We start from the raw sequence: 25,033 nt of genomic DNA on the forward strand, positions 1-25,033 counted from the left end.
ATCAGACTGGATCCTACTGTGGTGACATGCTATTGCTCTGGTCCTCTGAGAGTCAGAACTAAGTGACAATTCAAATGTGATCACTTAAAAGCCACATGACAGATATAAGCACACATAGGTCCATATGGGAACTCTAATTAAAACTTAAAGTAGAAGGCATACATTAAAAAGTTGGTTTGGAATTTTTAAATGAGAGAATTTCTAATGGCAGCTCCTAAAAAACATATTTCATCATGCTTGTTATTTTAGGGAAATATCTATTCTTGTCTTGTTCTACCAAAAATTTGAAAACAAATATAATTGGGATGTTGGTTTCACATTGCCCTAACTAGGCCATATGTAATAGGCATGAAATAGTTAAACAACACCAAGCCTCTATTTAATTAACTAAGCTCTGCCACAAGGAGGAGGGTACTACACAGAGAGAATATTTCAGTGACAGACGAGAAACAATCTCCTATGGACTCACTGTGTTCCCCTCCTCCCAACAAATTCATATTTGGAAATCCTAACCCCCAGGGTGATGGTAATAGGAAATGGGGCCTTTGGGAAATAATTAAGCCGTGAGGATGGGGTTCTCATGAATGGAATTAGTGCCCTTACCAAAGAGACCCAGGGAGCTCCTTCTCCCTTTCAACCATTTGAGGACAAGCAAGAAAATGGCCGTTATGAGCCAGGAAGAAGTTCCTCACCACACACTGAATCTGCTAGTGCCTTGATCTTCAACTTCTCAGCCTCCAGAACTGTGAGAAATAAATGTTGTTTAGGCCACTCAGTCTCTGGAATTTTTGTTTTGGCAGCCTGAATGGACACAATCATGGAAGGAAAAAAAAAGATATTGGAGTAATAATAGCATCTTCCAGGCTGGGCGCAGCAAGGATGGTGCTAAAATTTTCTCTCCCTATATCTCCCTATCCATTCTTTTATAGCACCCTGAGCAGGCAAAACAGAAAGTATTTCTCAGGTATTTTGGAGGAGTTGTATCGGGAACACATCCTCCCACATAGACTTGTATAATAGCCTTGTATACTATATGTGTGTAAAAATGTACACAATATACATTGTATACAAGCTCTAACAGCATGCATACAAAAAAAAAGTCAAGAGAATTAGAAATGCCAATTCTAAACCCTTTAGGAAAAAAAGCTTGTTCTTCAAGAATTGAACTCGGAACAGATGCAGAGGACTACAGGAAGATTCTGCTAGCTCAACTTTAAAAGAAGTGACCAGCTCAACAGGCATATAAGCTGACATTACAGGTTGGAGAAACAGAACCAAGGTGATGCTAGAAGAGATTCTAGATAGAGACTAAGCTACCTCTCAGTCCATTCTTGGCTACCTAATCATGAAAACTCTAGGAGAGAGGAACTCAACTCAATGCTAGAACCATATTAGAGTTGTATGTAAGTTGTGGTTTGTCATTATATGCATACTTTATCAAGAATGAATTGGATGTAATTCATAGGTTTAGTTCTTCTCAATAGAGTATGCATTTATCCTTATAAAGTCTAGAGTTGAAGGGAACCCATTCAGGTAACATTTACCACCTGTAAGATTAAAGAAAACAAGCCAGCCCCCAGCCTAGCCCATAGAAATCCTGCCACCCTGGGGAACCAGAGAGGGGTCCAGCCACCCTCTCTGATACCTCAGCTCTTACAAAACTCATCAAGATGTTATGCTACTTAGGAGGTAGTAACTGTGTACCTGCTATTTAAAAACTAGTATTAAATAAGTAAATGTGACATTTAAAAAGCATAAATACATGCTCACAATAAAAGCAATGACTCTATCATTTCAAAAGCCGTGCAAAATTATTCAGATCTGCCCTTCACCAATTCATGTTAATTCCTATTAATATGACCTAATGGGACTTAATATCCTCAGCTATAATGAATGCAATTGTGAAGAGACTGAGTTAAGAATTGTCTAAACTGACAAAAGGCAAAATGGTAGTTGAAAGATTGAACACGGGGAGATTTTTTAATAGGAAACTTTTCTTATAAATCTCTGCTTAGCCACTTACTGGTTGGTGTGACCTTGACACATTTCTTAGCCTCTCTAAACTTTATTTTCCCTGTGTTTAAAACAAGAAGAGTAGTTTACTATATACGGATTTGTTCATTTAAGAGGTGGGCTTTGCATGACATCTCACATAGGAGCTGTCACAGAATAGATTTACAATAATAAGACACTGTCCTCACAAAAATATACAGAACTAAGTGTCAAGTACTGTTCTAGAGGTTGAATATGTTTTCAGTGATCACATTCTTTTTCCATAAACTAATAAAACCTACAAAATACAACTTTACATGACCAGAATATTAGGTTTTCCAGGAAAATAAAATATTAAAAGAGAATGTTGTATTTTGTTACTCACACAGAGAACAAATTACTTTCACTAATTCTGACTTTTTTTTATCTTTAGGGTAATTTTTTTCTTTTTCCAGAAGTCATGATCACAAACAAAAGTTATGAACAGATAGATCACAGAAAAGGAGGTGCAAATTGATTTTTTTTTTTTTTGAATGTCTGTAAAGATGCTGGACTTTACTTTTTTTTTTTTTTTTTTTAAACAGAGTTTTGCTCTTGTCACCCAGGCTGGAGTGCAATGGCGCGATCTTGGCTCACTGCAACCTCCACCTCCTGGGTTCAAGTGATTCTCCTGCCTCTGCCTCCCAAGTAGCTGGGACTACAGGTGCCCAACACCACACCCGGCTAATTTTTGTATTTTTAGTGGAGACAAGGTTTCACTATGTTGGCCAGGCTGGTCTTGAACTCCTGACCTGAGGTTATCTACCTGCCTCGGCCTCCCAAAGTGCTGGGATTACAGGTGTGAGCCGCTGCGTCTGGCCTGGCCTGGCCTTCACTTATAAGAAGAGAAATGCAAATTAAAACTTGCTAAAATGCCCTTTTGCCTATCAGGTTGACAAAGATGAAAAAGCGTGATGACACAGGGACAAAGAGCATAATGAGAGGGAATGATGGGGGAACTGTGGCTCTGACACATAGGTGAAACACAGGTATTAGGAGGGAATATTGTCCAACCTTCTAGAGGCAATTCTGTAACATTTATCAAATTTCAAATGCATTTTTTTACCCTTTAAGCCAGGGATTCTATTGTTTACTTAGCTTACATGTTCAAGGACATTTGTTGTAGCATTGTAAAGTAAAAGATTAGAAATCACCTAAATGTCCATCCACAGAAAATAGTTTAAAATCTTAAATTTAAAATTAAAATAATACATTTCAGGATAAATCCATGTAACAGAATACTATACAGCTATACAAAAAAAGAATAAGAATGCCCTTTGGAACTGAAATGATTTGGAATAAGTTTTTTTAAAAAAAGTGGGGGGAAGGCAAAGGTACACAAGGGTCTATAATATGCTACCATGTGGATAAATATATAAACATATTTGTGTATTTATAAAATATATCTGGAAAATTAGAAAAAAATGGTATTGTTTGCAGGAAGGTGGTAGTGATAATATGGACTTCATTTTATACATTTTATATTTTGAAACTTCTATGTGCACTAAGATTTTAGGATGAAAAAATTTAGAAAACCATGCAATGACCTAAAAACTAAATAAATTAAGTGATAATGGGATATCATATATAATAGGTGCCTTATACAGATGGTCCTCTGTATAAGTAATCCAGACATGATTTAGAGTATACAGAAGGATGTGTGTACCTTATATGCAAATGTTATGCCATTTTATATAAGGGACTTCAGTAGCCACAGATTTTGGTACCCATGGTGGGGGTTTCTAGAACTAATCCCCTCAAGATATTGAGGGATGATTATAATTGCAACTGCATAAAACATATGAGAAGATGAAAAGAAATAAGCCAAAACATTGAGATGGAATTACAGGCATTTAAAAACTTTTTTCACCAACATTTCTGTAATTATAAATAATATAAAAATCATAAAACCACTAAAAATAAAAATTTCACATTAAAGTGTTATTTTAATTTTTTAAAATATTAGTCTAATTACGATTTTTCTTATTTAAAGTAAAGCAAAATGGATATATCTTTAAATGCTTCACTCTTGGGAAGAAAAAAGCAATGCCCTATTGATATGGTTTGGCTGTGTCCCCACCCAAATCTCATCTTGAATTGTAGCTCCCACAGTTCCCACACATTGTGGGAGGGACCCACTGGGATGTAATTGAATCATGGGGGTGGGTCTTTCTCATGCTGTTCTCATGATAGTGAATGAGTCTCATGAGAACTGATGGTTTTACAAATGAGAGTTTTCCTGCACAAGTTCTCCCTCGTCTGCCACCATGTAAGATGTGCCTTTCGCCTTCCACCATGATCGTGAGGCCTCCCCAGCCACGTGGAACCGTAAGCCCATTAAACCTCTTTTTCTCTATAAATTACTCTGCCTCAGGTATGTCTTTATCAGCAGCATGAAAACAGACTGATACACCTATCCTTCTTTTTTAACATTTCAACTAAACTCACTCTAACACAGAATTATTTATACCTGTAATTGTGAGCTTTTGATTTCACTAACTTTGTTGTAGCCTAGAACAGCAGACTCAGAAAGGCTCTTACAGGGTTAACTTAGGGTAGTCCATCAGCTATGTGTGGTTTAGAAATTCATTTTTTCCTGCTGCATATTTCTAAATTAATGAACCTATTTTACACACTGATGAGTAATAAGACTATTGTATGTTGTATTCCATTCAGAATGTCAATGTACAAGGTGGAAAACAGGCATGAGCTGTTTAGTATTTATCATGGAACCTATGGACCCCCCCAGTCAATGAGGAATTGAAGGAACTTAGAACTCACCAAATATACTTTTTAAAAGGATAACATCCAAGTATACTCTTAAGAATAGTATCTTTAGGAATTGGAAGGAAATTACCACTACGTAGCATAGTTTCTTTCTTGGCATTTAAATAACTTTAAGTCTGTTGGTTTCCTTTTTTTTTTTTTTTTTTTTTTTTTGCTTTTCTGGATTATATCTAAATTTAATATTGAAGACAGCACTTAGCTTTTCTCTGGCCTAATCTTATTTTCCATGATAAATGTGTGCATTTGCCTCAATTACCTTAAGAATTACTAGAGATTGCTTTGGAGTTTTTCCTGCACTTTAATGTTCTGCCTTCTATTCTCATTATTGTGATCACATACAATTTTGTAGCTCTATTGCTTGAAGAGATTTTCACAAAAAATAATTTTAATAAATGTCATGTGCAATATATTTGCATGAATTGCCTCGTGAATTTGAAATTCCAGAAGCTATAACTCTGTTAACTGAAATGCTTTAACCTGGATCTCAATATGTGAAAAATCATTTAAAGCTGAATTGGCTTCAGCATAAAACTCTTTGAAAATGGCCTGAAGTAACTGTGAGTTCTGGAACTACTGCCAAAACATTATTCATTCTATGCCTTTAACGAAAGGCTGTGGCTTTTTACTTATTTGTATATTACACATACTACTAAAGAAAATAAAATTTTAACATTAAGTACATTAAAAGCAACAAAGACAAAGATGATTAAATGTCTTATATCTCTGAACCATGTTAAGTCATGGGATTTCTCATCCATTAAGTTACAATGTGAGCTTCCACCCTAAAGCAGAAGGAGAAATATGACTAAAGGGATATCCCTACTACAGGCCAGCTATGGTGGCTCACCCAGTGCTTTAGGAGGCCAAGGTGGGAGGATTGCTTGAGGCTAGGAGTTCTGAGGCCAGCCTAGGCAACATAGTAAGACCTCATCTCTACAAAAATAAAAAGTAAAAAAAAAAAAAAAAAAAAAGCTGGGCATGGTGGTATGTGGCTATAGTCCTAGCTTCTTGGGAGGCTGAGGCAGGAGGATCACTTGAGCCCAGAAGTTCGAGGCTCCAGTGAGCTATGATCACGCCACTGCATTTCAGCCTGGCAACAGAGAGAGACTGTCTCTTAAAAAGAGAGAGAGAGAGAGAGGGAGGGAGAGAGAGATTCCTACTATCCTTACTACAAACTAATACAAAGAAGAGCAGTGAATCCTTTACACCACAGGTTGATAAATTAAAGCCTGAAGGCCTAACAGAGCCTACAACCTATTTTTGTAAATAAAGTTTCATTGCAACACCACATTCATTTGTTTATGCATGATCTATGGCTGATTTCATGCTACAGGGGCAGAATTCAGTAGTTACAACAGAGAACATCTGGCTCCAAAGCCCAAAATATTTGCTACCTGGCTATTTACAGAAAAATGTTGCCAATTTCCATCCACTTAGTGGGCTTGTTCAAAAGAAGGAGGTAAGGTTTAGCAATCCTGGAGACTTGGGATGCAGAAAATCAAATTACTAGCATCACTTTTAATAGGAGAGAAAGAGTTGGGGTATAATCCTTAATTTATCAGAGGATTCTGCTGTTCTACTTATAACATATTGGAGTACTGGATAAGGAGTACTGTGACATTTTTCCTTATGAATATGAATTGTGTGTATAAATTGTACAGTTGACAATGTATGCTTTAATAAATACTTAGAGATGTATAGTATAAATAGATGTACGGATGTATGGCTGAGAAAGCAGACACCAGAAATGCTTGGCATAAGCTATGGCTGAGACGATAGCCAGAAAAAATGATCGGAACCATCAAGTTAGAATCATCGAACAAGGCGGGCATTCTAGAGAAAAGCAAAGATCACTGTGGCGGCATTACAGATAATCCCCCATCTTGTTAAATAAGCCCCCACCTTGTTAGACCATTAATTCAGACTTCTGACAACCCTTTCATTTATTGCTACTATGCAAATATGAGGAAAGAAACATTTTTTCAAAGGAAAGAACAACTCTACCAACTAATTCCGTCTCAAGATTTCTTGAAGCTCACCTGACTATGCTTTAACCTCTCTAGGAGCCCCAGAAAGCTACTCACACCCATCAGGCAAGCTTAGAGTCACTGAAAGCTATACCTTCACTCTCCCTCTTCATAGCTCCTCTTTTTGTACCTGGGTTGAGTAACAATAATAATCACCTGTGAAATACTTCTGACGTTGTGCTTATTAGTAAAACGTCTTAGGGCATGACTGTCTGCTTTGGAGAACAAGATAAGAAATCTTAATTAAGGTTTGAAAATCTAAACCTAACATATGGTTCTCTAATTCTGACCATTATAAAGCACGTTATGATTTTTATGATAACATTTGTATTGTACTTGACAGGCTCTAGACCGGTTTCCTGTTGTCCTAATCTACTAAGAGTCACTTCACTGAGTACATTTTCACCTCCAGATCGGGTCGAGACCCACACGTTGCAGAGTGGGAAGCAGAAGCTCCATGTGGTTCAAATACATTCCCAAGATTGCCCTGGTCTGTATCAAGTAAAACTGATTGACTTGTAATCAGTCATGAAGCCTCCCAAAAGTCTAGAAAAACAAACTTCCAGCTGGGCGCGGTGGCTCACGCCTATAATCTCAGCACTTTGAGAGGCCGAGGCCAGAGGATCACTTGAGGTCAGGAGTTCAAGACCAGCCTGGCTAACATGGTGAAACCTTGTCTCTACTCAAAATACATAAATTAGCCAGGTGCAGTGGCACGTGCCTGCAATGCCAGCTACTCGGGAGGCTGAGGTAGGAGAATCACTTGAACCCGGGAGGCGGAGGTTGCGGTGGGCCAAAATCGCACCACTGCATTCCAGCCTGGGCAACAGAGTCAGACTCCATCTCAAAAAGAAAAAAGAAAAGAAAAACAAACTTCTATAAACTGAGGGTTTGACGATGCATTATAAATGCTATATACAGACTGAATTGTGTTCCCCCAAAATCCATATGTTGAAGCCCTAACCTACAATGTGACTGTATTTGGAGATAGAGCCTAGAAAGAGGTCATTAAGGTTTAATGAGGTCAGAACAGTAGGGCCCTGGATTAGTGTTATCGTAAAAAGAGGCATCAGAGAGTTTATGCTCTCTCTCCCTCCACTATGTGAGGATGCAGCTAGAAGGCTCAGGAAGAGCGTCTTCACCAGGAGCCAAATCAGCTGGCACGTCGGTCTCAGACCTCCTGGCCTCTATAACTGTGGGATATAAATTTCTGTTGCTTAACTCATCCACTCTGTCGTCTTTCGTTATGGCAGCCTGAGCAGACTAAGACACATTGCTAAGATTAACATTAAGGCGAAGAAAATTCTGGAAAAAAAAACAGAGAGTCTCTGGATACCATACAATCTAACTGAATAACAATATAAACTCAAAATACTCGCAAAATAAGAAAGGAGAAGAGGTGAAATTTCTTCTTGGAATTGCTCCAAAACTATCTATTCAAGACATGCAACTCAGAAGACACACAGACAGGGTTAAAATAGATGATGGTGAGTTTAGTATCTGTAAAGCAGAAGCACTGTTAGGGACTGGCTACTGAAACAAGAATGTTTATGTTGTCTAAATCTCTTACGACAACTTGAGTGACCTGTACTTAGAAAAGCAGTCCCTGACATTCAAGACCTGGCCTGGCACTATCCACGAGGCCTTGATGTCCTCCTATCAGACATTAACAATTTCATAGAATATCGACAGCAGACAAGGCCACTCTGAATATATTATATTTTGAGTTTATATTGTTATTCAGACTGTATGGTATCCAAAGACTCTGTTTTTTTTCCAGAATTTTCCTTGCCTTAATGTTAATCTTAGCAATGTGTCTTAGTCTGCTCAAGCTGCCATAACGAAAGACCACAGATTAGATGGCTTAAGCAACAAAAATTTATATGCCACAGTTGTAGAGGCCAGGACGTCTGAGACCAAGGTGCCAGCTGATTTGGTTCCTGGTGAAGACGCTCTTCCTGAGCCTTCTAGCTGTGTCCTCACATAGTAACCATGACGGATCAGGACAAAAACAAGAAAACCCCATAATGTCTGAGCACAGACAAATTATGAACATTGTCCAAGACACAAGACGCATGACATCCCCTTTCCCGGCTAATGTGAGCATCTGCTGCTGTTTTACCAACTATGGCTTTAACCTCAGTCTAGTCTGCCCCATATACACATATAATTACTCTAACAAGACACCCAATCATCGAATCAGGAAGCTTACCCCTGCTTCCTGACAACATCCGATTCAGAGCAAGGCTTCCAAAAGTCCTCCCCAAACCACCTGGCACAAGCCCAAATCCTTTCTGTCTTTTCCAGCACCCACCAGCTGAGACTCTCCACAGTCCTCCATTCTCTCCCTGCAAGGAGTAACAGACCAATGTATTCAACTACACTGTGTTCCTAGAGGTCACAGACTGGAGAGCATTGACTAGGGCAGCTGAACAGTGTGGTCCTGACTCATTCTTCCTCATTTTGTTTGTCTTAGAAAAGTTCACCAGGGGATGAACATATTCTAAAAACTAAAGGCTGGGCCCAGTGGCTCATACCTGTAATCCCAGCACTTTGGGAGGCTGAGGCAGGCAGATCAGGAGGTCAGGAGTTCGAGACCAGCCTGGCCAATATGGTGAAACCTTGTCTCCAGTAAATATACAAAAATTAACCGGGCATGGTAGCGTGCACCTGTAGTCCCAACTACTTGGGAGGCTGAGGCAGAAGAATCACTTGAACCCGGGAGGCAGAGGTTGCAGTGAGCTGAGATAGCGCCACTGCACTCCAGCCTGGGCAATGGAGCAAGATTCCATCTCAAAAAACAAACAAAAACACTAAAAAAGTTCAGAAATGTAAAATTTACAATGTTATTGTCAAGTTTTGTTCAGTTTGTTTTTGTTTTTCAAACAGGGTCTCACCCTGTTGCCCAGGCTGGGGTGCAGTGGCACGATCATGACTCACTGCAGCCTCAACCTCCCAGGCTCAAGTGATCCTCCCACCACAGCCTCCCAAGTAGCTGGGTCCACAGGTGCATGCTACCATGCCCAGCTAATTTATAAAGTTTTTTGGTAGAGAAAAGGTCTCACAATGTTGCCCAGGCTGGTCTCGAACTCCTCAGCCTCCCAAGGTACTGAGATTACAGTCATGAACCACCATGCCCGGCAGTTTTCTTCTTTTGTTTTAAAGTGAGACAGAAATTAACTGATATACCAAAGGAGTTCATCACACTGAAATTTAAACAACGGTGAGGCTCCCGCACAGTCAACAGCAATCCTGTTTACTGTCTGTATTATTACACGTCAGAGGTATGAATCGATTAACAAATTAAATTGCCTCAAGTGTGAGTTTTTGTATTAATGCCGTCGGTGAAGGCATTTGTCATTTTTTGCTTATATTAGCCAGGAAAGGGGATGTCATGCATCTTGTGACTTGGACAATGTTCATAATTTGTCTGTGCTCAGACACGGTTATGGAGTTGTCTTATTTTTGTCCTGATCCATCATGGGCACAGAGTGGCCTTGTCTGCCATCGATGTTCTACGAGATTGTTTATGTCCAATGGGGGACATCAACACCTGGTTGATAGCACCAGGCCAGCTCTTGGATATCAGGGGCTGCTTTTCTTCTTTCTCAAGTAAAGCTCACTCAAGTTGGCATAGGAGGTTTAAATGTCCAGCATGCCCTCTCCATTCTCCTCCCCTTTTCTGGCTAACAGAACCTCTCTTTCCTACAGGTAACACATTGAAGGTGGTTTGTGTGGACTAATGGACCTCAACAACACTCATTTAGCCAATGAAAATCATTTATTATTATGCTAACTTACGAATTCACCAGTGGAATTATAAACTCTTGTCTAAGATCATCCAAAAGTGAACCATCCCTGAAGCATGGGTTCTGAGTAGGGCCTTCAAATGCCACCTAACCATCTCTATGGTATAGATGGAAATTAATTTACATTTGCACACATCACGTTGTTCAACAGAGAATAAAACACTGCCAAATCTTAATTGTATGGAAAAAAGTAAATCTGACATATTATCTAGAAACTTTTCATGCATTCTGAGTCTTTGACATACCACAAAAATGGGATCATTGGCAGCTGAATGTGGCAAAGCATTTGTCCCGTTCAAGAAGGAATGAACCAAATTATGAAGGCTCATCACTTGAGAATCCAGAGTCCCATCGGCTTTATCAAACCCTTCCAAGGCATTCCTGGGAGAAACAAGTATATCAGTGACAACAGACAAAGACTGATAAAGGTCTCTTTTTTGTCATTTTCAGCCTAGATGATAGTTTTCTAATTTGAGATTGGGTAGGTATATGGGAAGCTCTGTCATAACAAATTCACCAAGAATTAGCCCCAAACTTTAACGATAATCCTCTGTAAGGGGAGAGAACTCCTAATCAATGCTATTTCTGAATTATATCTCTTTTGTGTACTGTGTGACAACCTTCATACCTGTCTCTCATACCTTTGGAGAGCAGGTTCTGTGTTTTCTTCAGATATTTATTGCCAGGGTTCAGTACCATGCCCAGCACATGATTGCGATCAATATTTTTTTAACATTTAATATGATATTTATATTTCTCAACCAAATAGACCTTCAGCTTGACTGAAGGTCCAGCTACTCAGTAGGCTGAGGTAGGAGGATCACTTGAGCCCAGGAGTTTGAGGTTACAGTTAGCCATGATTGTGCCACTGCACTCTATCCTGGGCGACACAGCAAGACCCTGGCTCTACAAAAAAGAAAAAAAAAATTCTACCACCATAAAAAGACTTTAAGAATTATGAGAAATACGTTTATAAATAAGATTTTAAACAAAGATGGGTCCAAAAAGGGGGTGGTAGATAGATTAAAGATCTTCTGCAAAACTGGATTCTCTCTCTCTCTTAACTGTGTTTAAAGAAGACACTTGTATGGGACCAGGGCAGGGTAGGCTGAACTCACATGTAGAGGTTCCGCTAAGTGTAGCGTGGCTCAGAGTCTGTTGGGGTTGGACACAGCCTTCAGAGAAATGTCAAAGGTGGGGGAAGGATAACATTTAAGGCTGTTTTGAAAAGGAGGATGAATTAATTTTTCATTGTGACAAAAGTGCTATTAAAATAGATTGCATTTCCTATATGTTTGAGTTAGGGGAGTTGTTCTCAAAATGCAGTGCTCAGAACACCTTAACTAGCATCATTTGGGATTTGCTTAGAAATGCAAATTGTTAAGACACAGCCTACACCTACTGAATCAGAAACTCTAGGAGCAGGGCATGAAATATGTTTTTCTTTAGTGATTTTGAGATGTGCTTAAATTCTGGGCCCGCCTCTACAGGTACATACCACCACACCTGGCTGCTTTTTAATTTTTTGTAGAGACAGGGTCTTGCTGTGTTGCCCAGGTGGTCTCAAACTCCTGGACTCAAGCAGTCCTCCCTCATTGGTCTCCCAAAGCAGTAGGATTACAGGCATGAGCACCATGCCCAACGTGTAGTGGAAGATTAATAGTGGTCTTTAAATGTTAAGTATTGTAATGTCATTGCTGTGCTATGATTTGAGTTGAATTTAGTCTGCGATACTCCTCTGAGATCTCAGACCCCACTATTAAGGTGTATGGCTGATAAATTTCTAATATCAACATTTTAAAAAATAAGAAAGAAAAGAGAAAGAGTATGGGCATTGAGAAAACACTATATTTAATGAAATACCCTGGTTCCGAAGACTGGACCTATTGATGTACAGCAATTAGAAATACAAAAGATGGTTTTCAACAGCTAAGTTAGAAAGCATTAAAACCACATTGTTAGTCATAGTAGATGGGTAAAGACTTTCCTCACACCAATCTCTTGCTAACTTCTCTTACTAAGCCTCTCTCCATCACTTAGCTTCGTAGTCAACCCCCAAAACCTGGGTTTCCTTCCAGTTCATCACAACCAGATGCATGAAAACCTGTACTGTACACGCAGGTCCAGCCGCGCTCAGAGCACCCACCTGAAACTGAAGGTAGAGTTCTGGAAATAGGGAGGATTGTCAAACTTCCGGAGAGACAGGCAATCTCGTATGTTTTTGAAGGTTGGCAATTTCACACTATTTCTTCCCATTTGATTTCTTCTCAGCAAACCTTCATAGGTTCCATTGCACAAGGTGACCCGGTGGTTGTAGTCATCCAAGCTAAGATTTGTAATAAGATTTAAAATAATATGTCTTGGCTGGGTGCGACGGCTCACGTCTGTAATCCTAGTTCTTTGGGAGGCTAAAGCAGGTGGATCCCGTGAGGCCAGGAGCTCGAGACCAATTTGGCCAATATGGCAAAGCCTCGACTCTACTAAAAATACAAAAATTAGCTGGGCGTGGTAGCGTGAACCTGTTGCCCCAACTACTCAGGAGGCTGAGGCAGGAGAATCGCTTGAACCCAGGAGACGGAGGCTGCAGTGAGCAGAGATCATGTCACTGCCCTCCAGCCTTGGTGACAGAGTGAGACCCTGTCTGAAGAAGAAAAACAAAACAAAAACAAAAACAAAAAGTAATATGTCTTAACTTGTGGATGGTATTATAAATTTGTGCCAAGCAAACCAATCAGCGGCACAATCATGGTAAAATTTTATTACAATTACTTTACCAGAGTTAACAATATGTGGTAAAAAGTACTATACCTGAAAGCCATTATGGGTTGAGAAATTCCAAAAATGGAGATGCGCAAAATATGGACATGGGTATAAATATGAATAATCATTACCATTCTGTTGGAAAGACAGTGAAGGGTTTACAAGGCAAAATGACTTCTATTGTGTGCATTTGAAATTTGAGTAACTGAAGGGAGAATAGGATGGTTCATATTATGTTGAGCTAAGCTAGTTTTGGCAGAAGTGACATGTAAAGTTACGAAAGTATTTTAGGCAAATTGAAGGCAAACAGGGGAGGTCAGAGTAAAAGCAGATGAAAGTACACAAAGGGGAGATACTAGAAGAAACGTTGCGTTGGAAAATGTTCCAAGGTAGTAGAGTATCAATAGTTATGTGCTCAGCACGGACTGAGAAGGTCCCATGTCCATAAGACATTATATCCTACATGCCTGCTGTGGCCTGGATTCCACCATCAGAATAGTGTTTCTTTCTTTCTATTTATTTTTTTCTTTTTTATTTAGAGATAGGGTCTCACTCTGTTGTACAGGCTAGAGTGCAGTGGCACTATCACAGCTGACTGCAGCCTTGAACTCCTGGGATCAAGCAATCCCCCCGCCTCAGCCTTCCTAGTAGCTGGGACTACAGGTGCACATCACCACAACTGGCCCATTTTTGTGTTTTATTTTTGTTTTTTTGAGACGGAGTCTCACTCTGTAGCCCAGGCTGGAGTGCAATGGCGCACTGCAACCTCCGCCTCCTGAGTTCAAGCAATTCTCCTGCCTCAGCCTCCTGAGTAGCTGGGACTACAGGCTCATACCACCATGCCCAGCTAATTTATGTATTTTAAGTAGAGACAGGGTTTCACCATGTTGGTCAGGCTGGTCTCAAACTCCTGACCTCAGATGATCCTCCCGCCTCGGCCTCCCAAAGTGCTGAGATTATAGGCGTGAGCCACTGCGCCTATAAGTCAAAAGTTAGCTGGGCTAACTTTTTAAACTTTTTGTAGAGACAGGGTTTCACTACATTGCCCAGGCTTGTCTCGAAGTCTTGGCCTCAAGCAATCCTCACACCTTGGTCTCCCAAAGGGCAGACCATTATTTCACTGGTAGAGATAAAAATTTAAAGATGTTATTGTGAGGGTTTACATGATTAGGGGTAGGACTGAGTATGTGAGAACAGAATCAGCACATCCACAGGGATGAAAGAGGCCAGGACCTAAACCCTAAGCTAAGAAAGGTCTCCAAGGGCTCCCAGGCAGCAGTTCCCAAAGTGGATTCCCATGGGATGCCCCGTGAAGTAAGAGCTCCAGGGTCAGGGAAGGTTAGGCTCCTCTTGAAAAAGCATAACACATTTATCTATGGAAGGCTTGAAGACATTCTAAAAATTTAAAAACCTTTTAAACTTGGCCGGGCGCGGTGGCTCAAGCCTGTAATCCCAGCACTTTGGGAGGCCGAGACAGGCGGATCACGAGGTCAGGAGATCGAGACCATCCTGGCTAACACAATGAAACCCCGTCTCTACTAAAAATACAAAAAAATTAGCCGGGCGAGGTGGCGGGCGCCTGTAGTCCCAGCTACTCGGGAGGCTGAGGCAGGAGAATGGCGTAAACCCGGGAGGCGGAGCTTGCAGTGAGCCGAGATAGCGCCACTGCACTCCAGCCTGGGCGACAGAGTGAGACTCCGTCTCAAAAAAAAAAAAAAAAAAAAAAAAAAAAAAAAAACCTTTTAAACTCAGCCCTCTGTAAATTTGCTTGATGACAGAAATCTCTGTTCACGTACCATCCTCTACTATTCCAAAGTACGGTGGGAAACAGCGCTTGACGGAATTAAGCTCAGTCACGGAAAGAGCACTGATGATGTCCCTACTCGTGCAGCACTGTTCTGAGCACCGGAGGAGAAGCACAGGATGTGGAAGACGCAGTCCCTGCTAGCTGGGCATGGGCCCCTCAAAACACATACCTGCCCAGGCTCAGGGTGTTGGCAGTGAAGCCTGGGCGCAGGGGAAGCCTGAGCTCTGTGCCCTGGAGCAGTCTAAGGACCTGGGAGGAAAGTAGAGCAGTGGGGTTTAAAACACAGGGATTCTGAGGCCAGACGTGGTGGCTCAGGCCTGTAATCCCAGCACTTTGGGAGGCCGAGGCGGGCGGATCATGAGGTCAGGAGATCGAGACCACCCTGGCCAACATGGTGAAACCCCATCTCTACTAAAAATACAAATATTAGCCAGGCATGGTGGCACAAATCTGTAATCCCAGCTACTCAGGAGGCTGAGGCAGGAGAATCGAGTCAGAGGTTGCAGTGAGCCGAGATCACACCACTGCACTCCAGCCTGGTGACAGAGTGAGACCCCGTTTCAAAATAAAGAGGGGCGGGGGGAGGGGGGACATGGATTTTGGAGGGAAAAAATGAATAAAGGAAGGTGAGGAGCCTCTTGGGAAATTTTTTGCTGAAATGTGGTCCAGGACAGAGAAACAAATTCAAGGAGTCTTTGAGGACAGAACTCTTCATGGGCTGCAGGCCAGGCCACTGACCTGTGTGTGAAGTCTTTAGCATGTCAGAGACCATCCTTCCCTGGCTATCCCCAAGCCCCTGTCCTCCTCAACTCACCAGCATCCCATGGCTCAGCCATATCAGGCTGTTTCCAGAGAATTATCTAGCTTCACGCATGATGTTCCCTCTACCAAGGACCCACCCACTGCCCTCCCACACTCCCCTCACCTCCTCTACACCTGACTAAGGCCTGTGCCCCTTCCCTTCTCAGAACCACCATCTCTGCCTCTTTGGGACTTGCCCAGACTCTCTTCTTGTCTTTGTGTATACATCTATTACAGTGTTTCTCACACTCAATTGTAATTTACTTACAAGAAATCTATCTTTGTTAATACAAGATAATATTCAAAAGGGAGGTTTTATTTCACTCATCTTTGTGTTCTCGGCAGTAACTACATCACGTAGGATACGGTGGTGCTTAGCAAATGTTGACTGAATGCAAGAACTACTCTTAATTTGATTAGGTTGGTGTAAAAGTAATTGCAGTTTTTGTTGTTACTTCTTGCAAAATTGCAAAAACCGCAATTACATTTGCACTAACCTGATAAAACGAACCTGATTTCAAAATGAATGACAACCAAGCATAATCAATTCACAAATGTGATTTTGATATATCTATTAATTAAAGAGCTTAGAATTTTTGAAATCCCGCGTCCCATAGGAAAACTGTTTTCAGAAACATGTAAATAGGATACCACATGCCTAAGAAACAGAACTATAAAGTGACTTCTCCATGTCTCAGACATCAGAAGAGACTATCTCTGGACACCATTGCAGGTATAGGAGCCATTACCTATCACAGACAGTTTCCCAGCTGGAGAATCTTGAGTTCTGACTAATCAGAGTCGGATCGTCTGGTCTCGCTGCTCCAAACAGCTGGTCTGTACACACATCGCACTCGTTCCTCCCAGTGGCAAAGTTCCAGTAGGGCAAAGCAAAAGACTCATTGCCAATGAGTCGCTAAAAGCAAAGGGCAGGCCTAGTCATTTAATCCATGCCATCAGATACAACAAGAAAGCATACAAGGCAAAGACTGATATGTATCTCAACCAAATGTCTACCAAGACTAAGAGTACCAGATGGATAAATGAAGAAACTGTGACATAAATCAGTGTGTGTATATTATATATACACAAAATACATATATTTTATATATATAATCAGTATGTGTATATTATATATGTAATATACATATATATACTGTATACAATGGAATATTATTCAGCCTTTTAAAAGGAGATCCTGCCATTTGCAACAACACAGATGAATCTAGAAGACATTATGCCAAGTGAAATAAGCCAGACACAGAAAGGAAAACACTGTATGATCTCACTTACATGTGGGATCTAAAGAAAAGAAGAAAAAAGGAAAAGAAACAATGAATACATAGAAAGAGAGCTACATAGTAGTTACAAGGGACTGGGAGAAATGGGAAGAAGTAGACTGAAAGGTACAAAGTTGCAGTTATGTAGGATAAATAAGTCTAGAGGTCTGAGACTATAGTTAAGGTGGTATTGTGTACTGGTAATTTGCCAAGAGAGTAGACCTTAGGTACTCTTACCACACACACAAAAAGAGGTATCTCTATGTGATGCTGGGTATGTTAACTTGCTTTAGTGCACTAATCACTTACCTTATATGAACATCAAGATAAGTATATCAAAACCCACATTGTATGGCTTAAATATATACAATAAATTTTTTTTAAAAAAGATAAAAGTACTAAATGCATAGTTTTGACCTACCTGGAGATCTCTTTCCAGACACAACAAATGGTACCTGTGCCAGGTAACAAAAGCAGGTCCTTGATGTGAGAAATCTATGGCCTTGTAGGGGCGTCCTGGTCCTGAAACAATTGGGAAACATATTAGAGATGACAGAATAGAATTTTTTAAATGTTAAATCTTACCTAGGCTGTATCTATAGAGCCAGTAAGTCCATGATGTTTTATAGTAGTAAGAAAAAAGCCTGTTGTTATTTCTCTCTCCAAAAGCAACAGCAATGACATGAATTTCAGAAGTAACTAGTACTTTTAGGATAAACCATCCTTTATCTATCAAAAGGTTGATTTCTAGCAGAGATCCAGGAAATTCAGGTGACTTTCAGCCCCCGATACATATTTAATTTGTAAGCAACAATCCATTCAGGTGAAATAAATTATCCAAAAGAATAGATCATTAAGACCTAAATGAAATATATTTGTAAAAGGCATTTGCTAGCCTATGCTTCACAAAGGTATAAATTTAAAAGGGAGGGATTAATAATATCGTCACTTCTACTGCACTTAGTCCTAATGCAGTATTTATGCAACCAAAAAGAACTTTCACGTATTTTGCCTCACCCATCAATCTGTTATAACTACTAGCTGACAAGCATTCTCGCTGAGACCAGAAGAGAGAAAAATACATTCAAGCCATTTAGGCTGGACACTGGAACTGCCAATTTTAGTGAAAAGCTCTGGACGATTTAATGACCTCCTTACTGCCTGGTCCATCCTTCTTCCCTTTTTCATAACAGCTTTGATAGTTATGTAGAAACTTTAGCTAACTTTAGTTCTTGTTCAAAATACCTATAATAACTTCAGAGAGTTGAACAGACATGAATATAAATTTAATTCCTAGCTATGACCAGAAACTATCATTTTCTTTTCCTCTTGAGAGACTACCCTCTCATAAAGCAAAAATTCCTCAGAGTGATGACAGGAAAACTATAAAGGTTTATAGCCAAAAGAGCCTCCTTATCTATCGATAAAGAAAGACAGATGCTTACCTGTAAGGCAAGTTTTAAAAGACTCACACTGAGAAAAGCACTGCTGTCCCTGATGTTGGCTACACAGCCCTGTTTCATGTTTAATCCAGAGCAAGGTTTCAAATTCTCAGAACCCAACCACAAGAGGGTATCAAGTGAACGGGAACAAGTGATGAGCAGAGGGATGAACGTATCCAAATCAGAATCTCGCTCTTCAAAGTGAGCTTGATGTCTTCATTCATCCTGACCCCAATGAAGGACCCCAAAAATGGGGACAGGGGCACGTACAGCCATGCATTCAAGGACTGCTATGAGAAGAATCTAGGACAGAGTCAAGCCCTCCTAGAATACATTGGTGTCTGTGGCTTTCCTTTGACTGAAAAATAAGGACAAAGCTGAACCTACTTGATCCACGAAGTTTGTAACAGACAACTACCTCATTCCAAGTCCTATCCAGGCCCCCATTTTTCTCTCTCTCTTTTTTTTTTTTTTTTTTTTTTTTTTTTTTTGAGGCAGAGTCTCGCTCTGTCGCCCAGGCTGGAGTGCAGTGGCCGGATCTCAGCTCACTGCAAGCTCCGCCTCCCAGGTTTACGCCATTCTCCTGCCTCAGCCTCCGGAGTAGCTGGGACTACAGGCGCCCGCCACCTCGCCCAGCTAGTTTTTTGTATTTTTTTTAGTAGAGACGGGGTTTCACCGTGTTAGCCAGGATGGTCTTGATCTCCTGACCTTGTGATCCGCCCATCTTGGCCTCCCAAAGTGCTGGGATTACAGGCTTGAGCCACTGCGCCTGGCCACAGGCCCCAATTTTTAAGACCTAGAAGGGCAGGTCACCAATTTCTCAAGCATCCAACATGACTGTGTTGCAAATAGCTAAGCAGCAGAAACTCTACATTGCTCTGGCTAAGCTTGTACTTTTCCTTGACAATACAGCTCCAAGAAACTGGGGGGTTCTGGACCATGTAGGAGGACCATAAATGATTATCTGAATGTCAATCATGTGATAGACTGCCTAAAATCCACCCGAAGTTGATCTATCATGTGAGTTTAACAAGATACCCACTTCCAACATGAGCACTCTAATTCCGCACAAAGCAGCTTCATGTGCCTTGGCACATGTTCAGTTAATTCCTCTAATTTGGAGAAAAGGTCAGAGAGGGCTTCCATGGCCAGATTTGCAAATATTTTCTTCTGAAATCAAAAGGAATTCACCTTCACCTCACCAACTCACGCTTTTGATGATTAACAGCTTCACAGAGAAGAGTTTACCCTTTGAACCAAGAAGATACAGTAGAGGAGAGAACATTTAAAGTGTCTGCAGCCAATGTGCAGGAAGAAACTGCGTCTTTCTAACTCCAGGCAGTATTTGATAATTCTACGACTTTCATAAACCTAAGGCTGCCTTGAGGTTGCTCTCTTGTTAATTAACTTGCATGAAATTACTTCCCACTGCCATACCCTCAACCCAAACAAAATCTATAATAATATACCTTCAGCCAAAGAAAAAACCCACCTAATAATGTATCTCTAACAGAATAATAATGCAGCCACACAAAAAAATCATAAACACTGCAGTTGGCAAACTGCGGCTGGGTCCCATCGGGCCCAAGCAGGCCCAGCCAGTGTTGCGTGGTGATCACGTAGTCGGGGTGTACGCTCTTCTTCGCGAGATCTAAGGCGCCCAAGAACTGCTCTCTCTCCTGAGGACTCAAGGAATGGATGTTCTGCCGAATCACTGGCGGTTTCTTCCGATCGCAGTTGGGGCCGGTCCAGCCGAACTTGCAGTCTCCACAATTATAGCCGGCAAAGTTTCCTAGTTCACAAAACAGACAGATGGAAAGGGAAGTGGGTTTATGTCGTTTGGAAGAAATTTCCGAATTTGTACTCTGAAATTTGAATGGAAGAGAAGATGAAGGTGCTTACACAAAGGCAAAGAAAGCCCATTTTCCTCCCGTGGTCTTCTCTTAAATGTTTCTATCTCCCAGTGGTCTAAGTACTAGAGAGTTTCCTAGACACATTCCCAGCAACGAAACAGGACATGAAATACGTTGCATACTGCAACGAGCTAAACTGTGTTACCCCAAGTCCTAGCCCCCAGTATACCTAGTATGTGACTATATTTGGAGATAGTGCCTTTAAAGAGGTAATTAAGGGTAAATGAGGTCCTTAGAGTAGGCCCTAATCCAATATGACTGGTGTCCTCAAAAGAGGAGGAAATTTGGACACAGTTTTGGAAGGAAAACCACATGAAGACACAGGGAGAAGACAGCGATCTGCAAGCCAAGGAGAGAGGCCTCAGAGGAAACCGACTCCTTGATCTCAGCCATCCAGCCTCCAGAACTGTGGGAGGGTGAATTTCAGTGTTTAAGCTGCCTAGTCTGTGGGACTTGGTTATGGCAGCACTAGCAGACTCATGCACACACTCCTTCCTCCCAGGATCGCAGAGGTGTCTCCTCCTGTGCCCGCTTCACGCCCACAAAAAGGGATGACACAGAACAGTTCTTTGATTTAGAGAGGAAGAAAATACACAGCAAGCTAAAGATGAAACCAAAATAAATACATGGCCGGGCCCAGTGGCTCACCACCTGTAATCCCGGCACTTTGGGAGGCCAAGGCAGGCAGATCACTTGAGGTCTGGAGTTCGAGACCAGACTGGCCGACATGGTGAAACCTCATCTCTACTAAAAGTACAAAAAGTAGCCAGGCATGGTGATACATGCACATAGTCCCAGCTACTGCAGAGGCTGAGGCAGGAGAATGGCTTGAACTGGGAGGTGGAGGTTGCAGTGAGCCGAGATCATGCCATTGCACTCCAGCCTGGGCGACAGAGCAAGACTCTGTCAAAAAAAAAAAAAAAAAAGAAAAAAGAAAAGAAAAGAGAGAGAGAGAGAGAGAGAGAGAAAGAAAGAAAGGAAGGAAGGAAGGAAGGAAGGAAGGAAGGAAGGAAGGAAGGAAGGAAGGAAAGAAAAGGAAGAAAGAAAGAAAAGGAAGGAAGGAAGGAAGGAAGGAAAGAAAGAAAATACATGAATTAGCTGATTTCCAGGAATTTAGAAGAAATCTCACATTTAAAAAGCTGGCTTATTTCACAAATTTAACAGCATTAAGACAAAATCAACCGAAGCTGGCAAGTCCTAAAGGTGAATCAGCAGCCATGATGTCAGGAAGTGCATACCACCGCGGGATTTCTGTCAGTTGCACAAAGCTCCCTGCTTTCTCAAAGTCCGGGGAAGGAGGACAGCACTAATAAGATGAAGCTCTGGGCATCTCTGATCAGCATCTAAAGTTTGCATCCTTGTAGTTTGCCCCAGACTTTTCCCTTCTTAGCCTTCCAACTTATTGCATGGGGTATGACCAACACTTCATTCCTTAGGTTACAGGGTAAAATTTGAATATCATTAGAGCAAAAGGCTGAAACAAAAGGGGATAATAATGCTTATCTCCCAGAAGATTAAAGGGATTATGTAAAGCATTTAAAGAGGGTGAACAGCTCACTTACTCCTCCTCCTCTATCTCATGCCCTAGGCCTATTGCTTGCTTTTCCTTCGTCCTGGAACACTTTTCCCTCACTGTCTGCCTAAATTCCTCTTTACCCGCCTGACCCATTTCTCCTTTAAGCTTCACATTGGTGCTCTCTAAGGTCATTCCTGATTCCACAGGTCAGGGTTCAGGTCGGTTACTTCCTTGCACCTCATACATCCCCTTTCTTCACACTTATTTACACTGATTGTAAACATCTCTACACTTGTTTCAGCTCCCAGGCAGCTGGAAAGCTATGAACTCACTGCCTAGGCCTGTGCTTAGCCTTGTCCTAAACAAACATGTGTTGAGTGAGTAAGTTGAGTGACTATCAAGCATGTAGCAGACGATGCCACATACATTTTCTCTCCCTGTTCTGTGGGTTTGCAGAAAAAGCAGCCCTATAAACAATTTTGGTAAACCACAAGTAGCAAAATAGAGGTAAGTAAAAAGTACTATGACCATAGGGGAAAGAGGGTTATTTGGATCTCTCAAGGAAAGGAAAATTTTCCAATAGCATGAAAACGAAATGATTAACAGCACTCTGTAAAGAAAATGCACAGGCTTCCTTTTCTATAGTGGATTTTTTCATGGTTAAAGAAAATTTCCTTAAAATGTAAGTAGGGAGAATTTTTTCTAATCCTATCGGTTATTTGAGTTTTTTGTTTTTTATAATATATTTTATATCCCACCTTTTACATAGCTCAATTATCTGTATTTTTCTGTTACAGCACTCTATGAGAACATAAGTAAAAATATTGAAAAAAATGAAAAATTCTACTCTTCCCAAGACTAAAAATCATGTTTTTGAATAGTTTAACGTTAAAATGTATGTTGATTCCTGGAGATAATTAAATACAAATTATTTAACAAATATTTATGAAGCGGCTTCTATCTCATCAGATGCTACGCAAGATGCTTCAAGTTTTATGGACCTTGAAGTCTGTTTTCCCTGGGGCAACCTTACTAAAACTCTATGTTTTAAAACCAGATTTGATTAAAACATATCACCTACTCTGGCAGTATAGGAATGGAACATTGTTTTGAGAACTGAGTGAACAAAATGCTGTGTCTAAAGAAGAGTAGCTACCCAGATTAAAACTCAGTCAAACTTCCAGCTTGCGATCTATAGCTGATTGGAGGTAAATGTCTAGTCACCTCTCTACCATAGAAGAGTAATTCCGTGCTTCATAATGCTGAGAAATTTGGATGATGATAATGTCGCTAGAGGTTCACTGATTGTAATCCTGGTTTGCGGAAGTTGCTAGTGGAAAATTGCAGAGTGTGGGGGAGAAGGTAGATGGGAATTTTTTGTACTTTCTCCCCAATTTCTATGTGAACCCAAAACTGATCTAAAATAATAAAGTCTCAATATTTTAAAATATTAATAAATAACACACCTAAATTTAATAATAATAATTTAATACATTCTTACATTTAAAGGCATAACACTTGTTTTTGAGTTGGGGTCTGATTGTTGAAATTGAGTAATTCATAATTTATGCCATGAGTTGGAGGACTACTCTATTTTCTTTGTCATGATTCTTTGTAGTTGGCAGAAACAAAATAATTGACTCTCTCATGTATTTATTTAATAATTTATTGAACACCTACTATCTAAAAGGTATCCAGCACTACACATGCACTGACAGTGAAGGAGGTGTGAGGGTATGGGGGCAGGGGGTAGATAAATCTCTGTAGTTTTGACTCAGTTTTGCTGTGAACCTAAAACTGCTCTAAAGTCTATTAAAAAATACAACAATTTAACATGTCTTCCTTTATGTTACCATAGCTTTTATGTTATAAAAAACAAGCACATTAATGTGGAGCACTTAGAACTACATCTGGTATATAGTGAGTTAAATATATATTTTTTTATTTATATATTATAAATATATTTATTATTTTATATATATGTATATAGTGGGGTTTTGTGTGTATGTGTGTTTTTTTTTCTTTTTTTTTTTTTGGGGGGGGTCAAGATAGAGTCTCACTCTGTTGCCCAGGCTGGAGGGCAGTGACGCGATCTCAGTTCACTGCAACCCCTACCTCCTGGGTTCAAGCGATTCTCCTGCCTCAGCCTCCCTAGTAGCTGGGATTACAGGTGCCCACCACCACGCCTGGCTAATTTTTGTATTTTTAGTAGAGACGGGGTTTCACCATGTTGGCCAGGCTGATCTTGAACTCCTGTCCTTGGGTGATCTGCCTGCCTTGGCCTCCCAAAGTGCTGAGATTATAGGCATGAGCCACCGCACCTTGCTGTGAGTTCTATATTAAGTGTTATTATTACTAGTATTATTAGAGACCACTTATCAAATAGTACAGCAATTGTTTGTCTTCATATCTGTCTTACATATCACTATACTATGCACATCTTAAGAATCAGTCAGTTTTTCCCCCCTCTCTGTATCTGAAGGACCTAATTGATGCTAAATAAATGTTGGTTGGGTAGGTGGTGAAAGAATCAATGAATAATTGAATAAAAGGGATCAGACACTAGTGGATACAAACACAGATGGCCTCTGACTTATGATGGTTCAACTTAAAATTTTTCAACTTTAGGATGGTGCAAAATCAATATGCATTTAGTAGAAACTCACTTCGAATATCCAGGTAACCATTTTGGTTTTCACCTCCAGTACCGTATTTGATAAATTACATGAGATATTCAATACCTTATTATAAAATAGGCCTTGTGTGAGATGCTTTTTCCTAACTGTAGGCTAATGTTAGTGTTCTGAGCATATTTAAGGTAGGTTATGCTAAGCTACGATGTTCATAGGTTAGGTGTATT

At 40.6% G+C, this 25,033-nt stretch overlaps 1 protein-coding gene across 3 annotated transcripts in view; it reads right to left on the reverse strand.

Moving 5' to 3' along the window:
• Window positions 1-25,033, reverse strand: part of DCT (dopachrome tautomerase) — a 118,786-nt gene that overhangs the window by 11,779 nt on the left and 81,974 nt on the right. For all 3 annotated transcript variants that reach the window (XM_074021258.1, XM_074021259.1, XM_005586090.5), the window contains 5 exons: window positions 20,237-20,536; window positions 17,724-17,824; window positions 16,772-16,938; window positions 12,801-12,980; window positions 10,900-11,035 (listed from right to left, as the gene is read on the reverse strand). In XM_074021258.1, the coding sequence (XP_073877359.1) occupies window positions 10,900-11,035; window positions 12,801-12,910 (246 nt within the window). In that variant the 5' untranslated portion in view covers window positions 12,911-12,980; window positions 16,772-16,938; window positions 17,724-17,824; window positions 20,237-20,536. The remainder of the gene's footprint in view (window positions 1-10,899; window positions 11,036-12,800; window positions 12,981-16,771; window positions 16,939-17,723; window positions 17,825-20,236; window positions 20,537-25,033) is intronic.

The sequence above is a fragment of the Macaca fascicularis genome, chromosome 17 (genome assembly GCF_037993035.2).
Source record: "Macaca fascicularis isolate 582-1 chromosome 17, T2T-MFA8v1.1".
NCBI classification, from domain to species: domain Eukaryota; kingdom Metazoa; phylum Chordata; class Mammalia; order Primates; family Cercopithecidae; genus Macaca; species Macaca fascicularis.